Source organism: Cydia splendana, chromosome 7, assembly GCF_910591565.1.
Source record: "Cydia splendana chromosome 7, ilCydSple1.2, whole genome shotgun sequence".
NCBI lineage: Eukaryota > Metazoa > Arthropoda > Insecta > Lepidoptera > Tortricidae > Cydia > Cydia splendana.
This window is the reverse complement of record NC_085966.1, coordinates 7,732,527-7,747,706: the sequence shown is the minus strand read 5'-3', so window position 1 is coordinate 7,747,706 and position 15,180 is coordinate 7,732,527. Positions and strand designations below refer to the sequence as shown.

The 15,180-nt window shown below is 33.2% G+C and overlaps 2 protein-coding genes across 2 annotated transcripts in view; both read left to right on the top strand.

Annotated features, from left to right (window-relative positions):
• LOC134792083 (acetylcholinesterase-like) overlaps window positions 1-6,525 on the top strand; it is a 36,204-nt gene extending 29,679 nt beyond the window's left edge. The window contains exons 4-6 of the mRNA XM_063763222.1: window positions 3,602-3,765; window positions 5,265-5,422; window positions 6,397-6,525. Of these exons, the coding sequence (XP_063619292.1) occupies window positions 3,602-3,765; window positions 5,265-5,422; window positions 6,397-6,509 (435 nt within the window). The 3' untranslated portion in view covers window positions 6,510-6,525. The remainder of the gene's footprint in view (window positions 1-3,601; window positions 3,766-5,264; window positions 5,423-6,396) is intronic.
• Window positions 1-15,180, top strand: part of LOC134792074 (serine protease nudel) — a 388,506-nt gene that overhangs the window by 247,347 nt on the left and 125,979 nt on the right. The window lies entirely within an intron of this gene.

Here is a 15,180-nt window from a genome sequence, read left to right as displayed (position 1 = left end):
GGTAAGTTATTTAATTAGCGTTTTATTTTTGTGTAAAACGCTGTCATTTTAAAGCCGTACTTTTCGCCTTATTGCAAAGGAGTAAGGTGCAAAAGTGTAAACATATATTTCACGTCGACTCTTATTATACTATGTTATACTTATTATGGAACTTACTATGTTATACTTATTATGGAACGTAAACTATGAATTGAAAGAGCACGAAATAGTCAATATAATACGTTTGTTGAAAAAAAAGTCTACAGACGCTTAGGCGCGAAGGGTTATTGTCTCATAGAAAATTTGAATTTCGCGCCTTTTTCTACTGACAAAGTTGTTGGATAGACGTTAATATCAAATTAAAGAGTGGGCCTACACACTTCGCTGTGACAGAATGTGAAAGTGTCACCAAAACTGTCAAATGACTACGATAATAAGTATTCCTTTTATAATGCCACTCCACACTATGCCATTCTGAAATTAAATAAGAACGATAGATAGTCATGCGCAATTTTTATTTTTGTAGTGGGTCATAATTGACATATATAATTACGAATATAATTTGAACATCAACCAATAATATTGGAAATGATATCAGTTATTTTTAATCAGCTATCATTCACGCGCGCGTTCATTTTGCTCAGACTTGGCCGCACAAATATTTGGTGCGAGCGAGACGCCCGCGCACGTTCGAATTGGCCTGTCACTTGTAGCAACTTGTAGGTAAGTACATACTTACCTACATACTATCCACGCGTCCTTAGCACGAACTCCCGCCACCGCCCGCATTGAAACTGTCCCCGCGCGCCGCAAGGAAATGTAATCCTTAGCATTAGCGCAAAGAGTTCAAATTTGGTAGTTTCATTTAGCGAATTTGATAAAATGCACATATTTATTATTACATTGACCATATTTTTGTGTGATTATGTATTGAATATCACTTTGAACGTTATCAGAACAAAGTCTGCAAGAAATTATATCTATAACCATTTTTTCTAGCATGTTTAAGGCGTAAATATATATACAAGTGATACAAATCATATTGATGTCGGATTCTCGGATAAATAGCTTAATGAGGTAGTTTTATGGTAATTCAATCAAAGACCTAATTATTACTTTTTTTTTATATCAAGTTACGACGTATATCCGTGAGGCCCCGCCATTTATTGAATTAGTTATTTTCCGTGTTAATATTTTGACTGATTCCATTGTCGACTCATTATAAATATTATTTTCGTCACGTTTACGAACTAAAAATACTATTACTATTTTTAACAAACAAGAACGGCTCTTTTTTTTAACTATTTTTTTTTACCTACTTCCGGACAGAAAGTTTTTTGGATTCGAAAATAAAGTATCTTAAAATGATCTAAAGAACAGGAATAAAAAAAAAATTGCCTATTACTAATTAATGTTTAACGTAAGCGTATCTTTACTGGAGTATAGATATTCAATAAAAATATTTTTTTTTGTGGTCTAGGGAGATCATTTAGCAAGTTGATTATTGCATTGTACTCCGTTAATAATCAAAATCCAATTTTTACTATAGAGCGAGCGTCAATTTAACTTTAGGTAAGATAAACTCAATATGCGACAGCCTACATTTCTGATTTATCTAATTGACCCCAAATTCAAAGTACCGTAAACCGGGGTTACTTTGATTTGCGGGTCGACTTTGATAACGACTTCCCTCCGCTACTAAAGTGCTTGTTTTGACGAGTTGTAAAATACCTTCGCAGTTGTTTTTTCTTTATTGGCAACACTGATAGTTTCTTCATCGCCCAGTAACCGGATGCGAGTGTAATATTATTATTTCGTCTTGAAAAAAAAAATTAATAGCGGGTACGCATTTCTTCCTGGTTTTATTGGTTGAAAAACTTTCACTATATTTGTGTCAGTAATTAAATACATGTAATTTTATAGTGTCTTAGGTTAATCACTGTTTATTCGTGAGTTTATAAAAAAATACCTGTGTTCGACAGCCTACACATGCGCACATAGCCGGGGAATCTATGGGTCGGGGTGTCTTTGATCACTTATACGTGGTGAAATTGATCAAAATACTAAAGTAACACCATTAATTATTTTGGCTACTTACGTTATTTTTATGTATCTTTTTCAATAATAAATAGGTATCGTTTGAGTCAGTGGAAGAGATAGAGGTTGTAGAATTATAAGTTTGTATGTAAATTCTGATTATAAACATTCTTTTACCCGTTTCTATTGTATGCAATTAACTTTCTGTGTGGAAATTGGCTATATTTAATCCTGCGTCTTTGCTTTAGGTGTTTTATTATACGTGTGTAAGGCCACCAGCCCACCAGGGTATTAATTAATTCTAACTATTAATAAATATGCATTGTTTTTTTATAGAAACAATGCCAGAGATTTCAAAAAAATATCGGGTAACGAGACTACAAAAAATACCAAGAAGAATAACTCAATGATGCACTCGCACACATAGTGGCGGGCACAAAATCTATTCGTGCCGCATCGAAAGCATACTATTTTTTTATAGAACTTTATACAACAAGTATAAAGGCAACATATCAAAAACCCGGGTGCACAGACCAAATTTACTGAAGCCGTAAAGCTTGCAATTCAAAAATCAGTTGCTAAGTGAGATAATAAGTTAAAATCCTACGTTATTTAGAGTAGATAATGTAATAAGCGCTTAAAGTTATTAATTTGTATCATTTGGTATGTTATCAAAGTGACCCCACACCTTATAAATATAAATAACTTAAAAAGTACTTAACCGATTTTTATTTTTTTATTTTTTACGGGCTTTTTAGCGGGTCTACTTTAGATTGTCAGCAAAAAAATTAGTGGTTTCAAAGTAACCCCATTCTCAATATAACTTTGATCGCGTTGTTTTTATTTATTTCTCACAAAAATATAAGTCCTAATTTTTTTTTATTTGGAAGGCGGAAAGAAGAGAAAAAACCGATTATTATATTTTTATTTCATATTTTTACGTATATTAGGATCGTCAAAAAATGGTGCCAAACTCTAAAATTGATCAAAGTAACCCCGGTTTACGGTAACTTATGTTCATAAGTTATTGAGTAAAACTTGAAATTCATATTATGAGCATTTTTGTTTATTTTCCCTCCGGCCGCTTTGTCCGACAGTCATGTCCGATATGTCAGACGACAAGGAAAATAATTCCTCGCTGTTCGATCACTTGGCCTTTATGGAATTTTATATTCCACTTACTTCGACCATCGAGCCACGAGAAATTATAAATTTACACTTAGTTCGTAACTGTCGGACCATGGAGACCGGAAGTCGGACACTGGAGGGATTCGTCACTTTTATATCTTTAGTAAATAATTATATTATTATATTACATCTTTTTCATAATTAGTGTCATTAACGGGTCTAACGCGATTAAATTTCATTATTTTACCTTTTTTCCGACTGGACGAGAGTCTTCCGTGACCACGGCTAGTGCAACCTGGATGAAACGTCGGAAAAAAAGGTAAAATAATGAAATTTAATCGCGTTAAGCCCGTTAATGACGTTAATTATGTGTACAAAACGCGAGAGTTTAAAGTGTTACATCTTTTTTAGTTTATAAATAATGAATAAATAAATATTTATCCTATTTAATTTCCAGCGCACGAGCACAAGCCTCTGGGGCGAGTGGATGGGTGTGATGCACGGGGATGAGATGGAGTACGTGTTCGGGCATCCGCTCAACATGTCGCTGCAGTACCATACGAGGGAGCGGGACTTGGCCGCTCACATCATGCAGTCTTTCACTAGATTTGCTCTTACTGGGTATGATTATTTAACTAATTTGCTTTGATGTCATAGTCGATTTGTTGTCGCTATTAGAATATTAAAGCCGTCACGAATTGCTTCAAATATAAAAATTAACAATAAATGGTATTGGATACGCTATTATATATAATTTTCTGTTTCCTACATAGTTTCTATTGTCTGGGAGAGGACACTGACTTCTGTAACACAGGTTTTTACCTAGCTCAGAAGTCAGGGACTCCAACAGCCTTAAGTACTTACAGGTTTTTGTCTATAAAAATATTTTATTTTATTGTATCCAGATATCGTTACCTTAATTTAGTTATAATTAATTAATTATACATATAGAGATGACCTCCACTTTTTATCCTCTACTATCGGCCCGATTCGAACAATGCTTATAAGAAGTCACAGCGGTACGATAAACGTCACTTTTTACACTGACATATCGGTATCGTACCGCCATAGAATAAATAATAGTACCTACTACCGGACAGAAATGACTCTTCCTACAAAACCGGATCGATGTGAGGAACTATGGACATTCGGTATATTTTTTTCTAAATATCAAAGTTATCTTATCTACATATAACATACCATTATGTCTATTTCCTATTTTTCTAGCAACTTTTACTTTGATCGCGATTTTTACTATTGATTGCGGTTATTTATAACAAAAGTCTTAGTCCAAATCTACTAAGAAGTTCCTTTCTTAAAATCTTGATTACAGAAGGAAAACTCGTTTAACTTTCGTTCGACTTTCGGTAAAAAAGGCAGCTTAGCTTTGAGATTACGCGAGAAATGTTTTCGATGTAGATAACGCTGTTTTAGTAGTAGTTGTTGCCAGCGACTTCGTATTTGAAGTTTTCGCTGCTCATTTCTTGTTGTTACTGTACTACTGTACTGATTTTACAGTTATATTAAGTGATCTGTAAAGCAAATTTCAACTTTCTTAATTAAGCTTACATAAAAATAGCTGCAATTTAATCCAGTGATTGGTAATTCGAAATTAAATATTTTATAATGCGCTACAACATTTGAACATTCAATGAAATTTAATCTATAAATAAGTTTTAAGTAAATCAATTCTTCAGAGTAAACTGTGGCAAAGATAAAACCAGAAGACATAATTATGGCAGCATAGTTTTCTAGGAAAATGTCAAGGCCTCAGAATGACCAAGTCCTAAGATGTTAAAGGTCTTAAAGTTACCCAAACGAAAAAGTCAGCCGGTAAATCTACGGTTCACTTGTGAGCGTAAAATTGTTCCATGACTCCAGATAGCATGTAAATACTATTAGAAGTATTAGAACAAATTAATTTATTTTCAGAAAATATTTTAATTTATTTTTATTTCAAGTAGACACACTACTATATAAATTATAAACTGACCACCTGCCGCAGCCTGATAGCAGAGGACGCTGGTTCATAGCTTGGGGCACTGGAGGCTTTGATCACTTTTTCTTAGTATTTGACATTTATTTCAGTTTATAACATGTAAATATTTCTTGTTTTCCAGCAAACCTAATAAGCCAGAGGAGAAGTGGCCGCTCTACTCTCGCGCGTCACCTCACTACTACACGTATACTGCGGACGGGACAAGCGGGCCGGCGGGGCCACGCGGCCCGCGCGCCAGTGCCTGCGCCTTCTGGAACGACTTCCTGAACAGGCTCAACGGTCTGAAAGGCATATAACTCGTCTTTTTCCTTCATGTCGTCTCAGCTTCGCTTATGCCTCTCTTAGTTCCTATTTAAATGGTCTATATACCTACAGTAGTAGGCATTACAAAGACACTGCGTCACCTCACTACTACACGTACACTGCGGTCGGGACATGCGGGCCGGCGGGGCCACGCGGCCCGCGCGCCAGTGCCTGCGCCTTCTGGAACGACTTCCTGAATAGGCTCAACGGTCTGAAAGGCATATAACTCGTCTTTTTTCCTTCATGTCGTCTCAGCTTCGCTTACGCTTCTCCTAGTTCTTATTTTTTTTTCTTCAGTCCTAGTCATTATAAAGACACTAAAGCCGGTCTCTCACGCTTATCTGTTCCTCATCACTCTTTTTTACTCAGACGATGCCTTGCACGGGTGAGTGCTTTAAACTTGGAACGAAAGCGACACACATTATGGTTTATATGAATGGTAATGGTATCTAATTATATACGGGTCGAGTGTGAGTGCAAATATAACACGGGATGTATTGCTGTGTGTCCTTGCTATGGCAAGTCGTGAAGAGAGTCATAAGTTATTTGGAAAGCTGTTTCTTGTCAATTTACTAACAAAAGAAACAATATTTTCGTTCCAAGTATTTCAATTCATACCATGACATACCTAATAGGTATGTTAACTGTTCAATAAAATAATCAGTGTAAGGTAAAGTTAAAAAACTATAACGTTTATTTATCATAATATTCCATTAAACATATTTGATTAAAAATAGGCTCTGTCTACATAAAAATACAGTTGTAACTAGAACTAAAATATTTTTATTAGGTCCTTTTGCTACATTTAGCCTGAGATACAAATATTTGTATTCCCCTAAATTGCATGTCAAGAAAATACTAGACAAGAAATATTTACTTTTCTCTTCTCTTACGCATTTGCCTTGTAATTGAAGTTTAATGAGACTAATTGGTGTCAATTATAATTCCAGAATTGGAGCGTGTTCCGTGCGATGGGGCAGTGACTGGACCCTACAGCAGTGTGGCCGGTACTACTCTGCCTGTGGTCCTGCTCACGGCACTGGCCACCACCGCTGCTCTTTAAATAAAACAATAAAAAAATATTTAATACTGGAGTAGAAGTCCGTGAAACAGAAAAGTGTGATTCAAATGTGTCAGAAAAAAAACGTTGGATGTAACGAAAGTGGGTAGAGATTAGACGTTTCAAATGGTGAACAAACATATTTCTTATGGAGATTGGATAATTGGATATTTTATAGCTAAAAAGCATTTTGGATGTTTGGAATGACTGGCAAACGGAACTGATTCTTGTAGCTTAAGGTCTTAGCAAATGTACGCACTGGTTTTAAATCAAGTTAATTTCTGTAGGTAGTATAATTTCCATTAATAATAACATTATAATTTAGGTAGGCACACAATGTTCCTTGTCTAGTTGTTTCGTCTGTTTGATGTTACAAAAAAATATTTTAATAGTATAATTAATAACGATAAAATATTAAAATTTTTAATGTTTGATGTTAGGGCAAACATGAACAAATGTTATTCGTAATTTTAATATTAAGAAGTAAACTGCTTGAGTGAGTATGCTATGTGAAGTATGTATATTTAAAAAATACGTGTCAATAAAACAATATAAATAAAACAATTGAAGTTGACAAAACGTAGCGCTTTTATAATATTCAAATTACGAACAACAAACATGGGCTCAGTTTTATAATGAAGAAAATTAAGTCTTTAGAATTTGTGTGTGTTATAATAAGTACATACCATTAATTAGGAAATCTGTTGTAATAAGTTAAAATGCTTTCATTGTAAAAGCAATGCTTTCACTGAAAATTGGATTATCACTATACATATCAAGTGTGCCTCTGCTTGAATAGCAAAATAAAACATATCTTTATTCTAGTGAAATTTAGAATTTGATATAAATATATGAACATATTGTAAAAGTAGAGCGTATACTATGCGACGAATTTTTGTTGAGGTGTTTATTATTATATATAGGATGCTACTAAATGCGTACCACTCGAGGATCTTATGAACTTCAAATTCTTATGACTTCAAACAGATGATAGAATATTTTGTAAATAATACCTTTTTATGAATAAAATGCAAAGTTATTGTTACCTACTTACTAACGTAATATATATATATATATATATGAAAACGTAGACCTATCCTTTAATTTTGAATAAAAAGCACTTAGAACTTACCTTAGTTTATAGGTGGGAACCTTTATTTTGTTTAGATAACCTACTAATTGAAACTATAATAACAATAATTATTACCTATGTACGTTTTAATATATGAATCGCGATTTAATATATTAAGGTTATCCACACTTTACATACAGTAAAAAATAACCAATAATATCGGTCTACCCTCTTGCTTACACTACGAGCCATAAAGTTTTCATAAATCCCGTTCTAAGCCCCGAAAAACTGCGGAATATGTCTAATCTGTAGCTTATAAATGCTTTAAGTGAAAATCGTCTTATGAATTTATATTACGATTTAATATTTTTAAACATGAAATTTGTACCTACTGATTCTATAGGCATAATTAGAACGTATTGGTATTAAAAGTGATTGTCAATTACTACCGAGATGTGAGTATGGAATATGTGAGGGAAACTAAGAAGGATTGCTAAATACTTGTACAAAATTTTGGGAAACAATAATGCATGACAGTCGTCTATTCTACAACACTTAAATGTATGAAAGTAGCATTACAGTAATGACATGTTAAATATGATACTAAATCGAGTATGTATTTTAAGCTTCCCACAAATTTATGAAACTCATGTTTTGTAATCGCAACATACAAAAAGTTTTTTTCATGATAAACTTATCCACAATATAAAAAATTTACTAGTTCATGAATTGCTGCAATTGTAACGTTACAAAATGTTGGCCAAATATATCGGTCAATCATGCAACTACAGAAAACTGGCAGGAGTTTTTATACATATTAATCCTTCAACGTCCTCGATTTGTTATTTTTTTTTTAAATAAAATAATCTAATTGATATAAGCAATTCCACTTTTTTGACACGTCCATTCCTTCGATTGCGTATTTTTATAGTAGTTTAGAATAGAACCAGACTTGCACCTCTGTGGGTAACTATTAAAGAAAGTGTTTCAGCGTTTTAACCGTTATTTTGATATAAATAATTATGTAGGGTGATTTGGGAAACGTGCCACGGATATAACATGATTTCATTAAGAAATATAAACCAAACATAGTCAAAATGGTACAAAAGTTTCTAGTTTGGTCACAAATAACTATTTTTCAAATTAAAAATAGAGAAAATAATATTTTATACAATTTGGCCCTACAGTGATCATTTTTATGTCACTCCCCATACTTTATTATGTAAAAAAATATATAATATTGCCATGATTTTAACATAACTTTCGTTATTAAAATTAAATTAAAACTTAAAAAACTTGTTATGTTTCAGTTTTCGTTAATAAGACGATCAATAATAATTATAATGCCACAAAATTTTATTCTTGGTTACGTTTCAATCACCTATATAATTTTGCAAGGCTACATAAAATTCCTGGTTCTCACAATACAAATTCATTCCCGGTAGCATTCACTAGTTTGCTTTAATTAACAGTCATAAGGTCATAAGTGTCATAACACTGACTATGATTGACATAACGGTTGAAGAGCTGTCACATTTTTATGAAAAAAATCGCCCTGTTATCCACGTTTACCTCATAGTTTGCAAAAAATTAAGTTGTACCCTGTTAGGCGTTTCTTGTTTTACTTTTTTTTTTCAATATTTCACTGCGTTCATTATAAGTAGGTATGTCAATTTGTCCTCTCATAGATTATTAAAAAGTAGACACGAGAGTAAAGTGCACACCGATTGCTTTTTATGCATCTTCCGCATTTCAAGAGTCTTGGGACAAGAAATAAGTAATGTTTTGTCATTTTAATCGTGAAATTCCCAGGTGCTGAATTTGCCTTTAAGATTTATAAAACCCATCAAATCTTAACCTACGTACATTAGTAAACTACGTAATAAAATTACAAAATTGTACAATTTTTAATTCATGAATATATACGCTAATTAATTTTTGAACGTTATTTTTTCCACTAAAATTAAAACTAAAATAAATAAATATTATAGGGACATTCTTACACAAGTTGACTAAGCCACACGGTAAGCTCAAGAAGGCTTGTGTTGTGGGTACTCAGACAACGATATAATAATATATAAATACTTAAATACATAGAAAACAATCATGACTCAGGAACAAATATGTGTATCATAAATAAATAAATAATAAATAAATAAATATTATAGGACATTCTTACACAGATTGACCAAGTCCCCCAGTAAGATCAAGAAGGCTTGTGTTGAGGGTACTCAGACAACGATATATATAATATATAAATACTTAAATACATAGAAAACAACCATGACTCAGGAACAAATATCTGTGTCATCACACAAATAAATGCCCTTACTGGGATTCGAACCCAGGACCATAGGCTTCATAGGCAGGGTCACTACCCACTAGGCCAGATCGGTCGTCCAATACATTTGGATTCATCGTCGCCATAGTAGATGTTGGTAGATGTATAGAAAACTGGATTATGTTAGGGAACTCACTGTATTTTTGTGAAAATTATAGATATGACAGACCTGAAAGTAGACATATCGAATTGAAATATAGTCAAATCGACTATGACATCACCAGCGCCACTTATCATTATCATAATTTCATAAAGGTGATAGATAATCCTTCCGGCCGATTTCGACCACGGCGAAAAGTAGCGATATGGTAACCATCTTCTACTTGTTTCCCAAGACTCCCAGAGAATGCGGAAAAGATTTTACGTTGAATTAAGCACGATTTGAGAAGTTGTATGGGATAGCTTTAATTAGTTAATATTAAGATGTAAAGTGATCTAAATAAGGGTAAGCTAAAGTAGTGATGTATAATAAAGTTAATGTAATGAATCTCATTTGTGTTACTAACAAACCGTATGTTGAAATATGCAGTAATTGTAAATGTAAACACATTCAAGTAATACAAAATTACTAAAACTTCCATACTGTTTATGTTTTTCGTTATTTTTTATTTTAGATATGCAAATAAACAACAACAATATTTTAGCCTTCTTTATGCACTATTAGATAATTAAAAAATAGTCAGAGTTTATACAATTATAACAATATTTACTTACCTACTAAAATATGAAATATAATGATTTACGTAACTAAGTAATGAAAAAAAATTACCATTCATATCTTGTTTGTTCTACATATAACTTATTACTTTTCTGTGGGCCTAAACTTCCTGTTCTTGAATCAGCAAAATAATAAATAATCTTATATTTAAGTACCCAGGTATGATTGATGCATACGTACATTTTATTATAGATTTATTGTAATCTACTCAATAGATAGTAGCTCGTAGTATTGTTAAATTAAGTTTAGATTGAACGTGATGCAATTAGTGGTTTTTGATGAACAACTGCTTAACCTCCTATTTATTGTGAATGAAGTAAACACAATCTCAAATTAATCAATCCAGTAGATTAAACGAACTTGCCTTTGGTATCAGAGACGACAAAATGACAAAAGTGCTAATCTATGTAGTCGTAAGTGTTAAGTTCGTCATTATTTTCAATACCTACTCTATAGTAGGAGTACATTCGTTAAAATGAAACGAGTTTGCTTTCTTATTAGTCATACATTTGGCATTACGTGCTTGACTGCCACTATCATTAGTTATTTATAATCTACATATTATAACACCTTTGTGAAATTACCTGTTTCAGTAGACAACGTTAAATATTCAACCTAACTAAAATTCCATTGTCTACTATACATAACGAAAATTAGTGCCCTTTATCATTTACTCGTCTCGTATGATATTACATTCCATGTTTTCATTTTATTCAATAACTATAGTGGTTGGTAAAATGCTTTAGTTCAATAGAATATACATAGAAACTTCGTGCCATACAATTATTAGATGTGTAGAGATTTATAGAGAAATTATAACGGTGTATATTTGTTAGGGAAGGTAAATGTTCAATGTTATTTGTAAAGCTTACCCGATATACGAGCCTCTGTGTGCATTAGATTCCGCTAGAGTTGCTAAAGACTCATATTATATCCTACGACGCCCATAAAGAAACATATCAGGTTTATTTGCTTGATAGTGGCGATTGTAGCGTCGAGCGAAAATCGTGTATCGTACAACTTACTAATGTAGAATTCTAAACAAGTGTTGAGATCGAGATACGGCGCGATTCGGGAAATGAATTAGAGATTAACTAGATACGATATAGTAAAGATATGTGACGTCCCACGGGTAAAGGTACCTTACGGCGGTTGGCGCTTACGCTATTATTAACGCCGCTCCAATATTATCGCGGCGCTATGTGACGTAAGCGCCAGCCGCCATAAGGTACCCTTTGCCGTGGAACGTCACATATCTTTACTATTTCATATCTAGTGAATCTGTAATTCATTTCCCGAATCGAGCCGATAATTAAATAAGAGTTGGAATTCTTTTTCTGCACGTACTCGTATAACAACGTTTTATAGTGCGTCATGCGAGAATATGTGAAAACAATAGGTAATATAAATCTCATATATTATTTAAAATATCTCCCCCCCCCCCGCATTTGGCCGCACCACTAGCCACGCCGCGTTGTCTAGCGCACTTGCTTTTTTAAGCGCCACTTGCACCATCTCACTAACCCGCGTTTAACCGGTCAAACCGTTAACCTAGTGTCTAATTCTACTGGTAACCATGGTAACTCCAGGTTTAACCGGTTAACTCCGGGTTAGCGGGATGGTGCAAGCAACCCTAAGCATATTAGAAAGACAGGCTTTCAGTGCCTATGTGTATCCAGAAAGGTAGGCACAGAAACGTCGAATCTTCAATAATTTTAAAATCTTCCATTACTTAATTGAAGTCGGAACAGTTGATTCGAGTTTTAAAATTGAGGACTATACTTGAGTCTTTACCAAGACTAGACACCGCTTTACATTAGGTGCTAATAAATGTATACATGTGGGTATGTGCACTATTTTTTTGTACTCTTGACAACTAAATGCGAATGACGTTGACAATATCTGTTTTATTTGTATCCAGGTGGCGTGCTTGGTTGTATCTGTAGGCTTTTCACGTGTTAGATGAGTGTGATTTGGTGTGATTCTTTTAGAAGTCCTGTTAAATATTTTGTACTACATATAAAGACGTATCAAAGTAGTATTCAGTGTAATGATATAAATTGATTGTAAAAAGAGAGCCATCGTTATATTTTTGTCAAAGCCATGTAGCGTTGACAGTTGTCTTATAAAGAGACAGTCATAATGCTGAGTAAATTAATTTGAAAATGTTCAGCACACAGCATAGTGTGTGTATTGATGACTCAAAATAAATTATTAATCATTAAGTACCTACGAGATTTTGGTTTCACTTGCATACCGAAAAATAAGGAAGAATAATATAATCTTGAATTTCACTAACTATATTCGTAATTCATTTAATAAAACGGCACTTGTTGGTTGACATTTAAATTTATAGTAAATATATTTAAATTGGGTCAACAACTCAACGATTAGCTTGGCACCTATTTTTAAAAGGAAAAGGTGCCAATAATACACCATATGGTACTTTACCCTATCTGAGCCTATTAGTTTCACTTAGTTCAAACCTTGCTTTAGAGTTTGGATATAATATTTCTGAATAAGCTAAATATTAACTGCATTATGTAAATTTGTTTGTACAGTTATACGGAATTTTAATAAATTAATTGTTCTTCCTAAAGTGCGGTCACTGTAGTAAGAATAAATATTTTATCGGAATACTGTTAGACAATAGTTATAATATTTTGCTTTAAATATCCAATTAATATCTCTTACCTGGAAAATAATCAATAAATTGAATTAAAATGTGTTATTATTTATTTCACTTCCTGGGACCCGATAAAGATTTTATCCAATTTAATATGAATCAAGAGCTTCGAGGTTTTATAAATTAATAACTTTGGTTGTCAAAAGTTGACGTTAGATAGTTCAGTTACCGCGAAACATATTATTAGCTATTACTAGCTTTAGCTGTCAAACTCGACGGCATATTTTTTTCTTAAATTTTACAAATCTTTTGAACTTAATTTATATTTGGTTAAAACAGAATCCATATTAAGGAAAGTTTCAATTCTGAAGCCCTCCAGTTAAAATTTCACCAACCAATATGATCAGTGGAGACAAGTTAGAGCTAATAGGACGTAGTTTGAGAAAATGAATGTAGATGGCGCTGATGTGCGAACTCATCTGTCCTGGGGGCACGGCCGTGCCATCGCCAAGACGAGACAAAGGGCAAAAGGCAGTGCATATCTTTTCTCGGCAGGTTTCGTCGTATTTTCAAACCCTCGTATAGTATTAAACTTGGAAAGATACGAAACACGAAACCCACTTCTATGCATACATTTCCTAGATGAGCTCGCCAATATCGACAATTTTACACAAGCTGTAATGATATTACTTATTTGCTCTCATTAATATTAAAATTAAGAAACAATATAACATAGCTACGTTGCATACAAAAAACAACCTCACTCTCCTACACAATTTTTGGAAACTGACAATACTGACATTCGCAACAAGATAATGAAAATAATTTACACATAATTCTTGTTTTTTATTTGGTCCCATCTAAGTCGGCTGAGAACTACATATGATGCGTTATGTTATTATAGTAGTACATACAAAGATCACAGCGTTAACTACATAAATAAATGTATGTTCTGGAGGCCTCGCTAGAAGGAGACATGTATTTTTTTAATTTGAAAATTGGCAAACCTCATTACGTACTTGTCTATGGTGAAGTTGACTTGATGTTATGTTGACTACCATTAAACTCAATTAAACTGGCCATTTACTGCAAAGTAGAGTTTCCATTAAGATCACAGGGAAACCAAGAAGCAACGTAACGGTGATTGCATTCAAACAAAATTAACTCATAACGAAATCATTTCTAGGGTAAATAAACTAATTACTCGAAAAGTTGACACGGTAGATAATTTGCCTTGAAAAGCAAATTTCTGAGAATGATTGCTTATTTAGGTTCAGGTAAAATTTTGTTGAGGAAGACTAAAATTGAGGTTCATAAAAATACTGATTCGACAGATAACGTGCCTGAACAAACTTTACTCTAAAAGTAAAGTCCGTAAAAAAATAAATGTAAACTTTATGAGGTCTCTGGTTTTATCATTAAAACAAAAGCCGCGAAATTGAATAATCACAATCACATTAAGGTAAAATGTAGCAGATTTTTTACATGACGTTTTACAAATATGTATTAGTAGGTACATGTATTTCTAGTAGAAATAAATCTATCACGATACGGTGTGTTTACTGCCATATCGACAAAGATTTTTTTAACGACAATTTATGCTACTTTGTCGCATAGAACCTAATAATTGGTTGAAAATAAATTCGTCGATGCCTCCACTAATTGTATTCAATGCCAGAAAAGGGGTCAGAAATAAGACAACGCATTGAATTTTGACTCTATCGATGGATGTATTTCCTGATCTCCAACATTATGTTGTTAAAGCTAATATATGCTCCGAATTCCGTTTCTTTCTCAACGTTTACTTATTTGATAACCCAATAGGCTCATAAGATCAAATTTACATTTACGTGTAACCTGATATGAGAGGATAAAATTTTCCACGATTGCTCTGACCTAGATCCTTAGTTAAAGGGA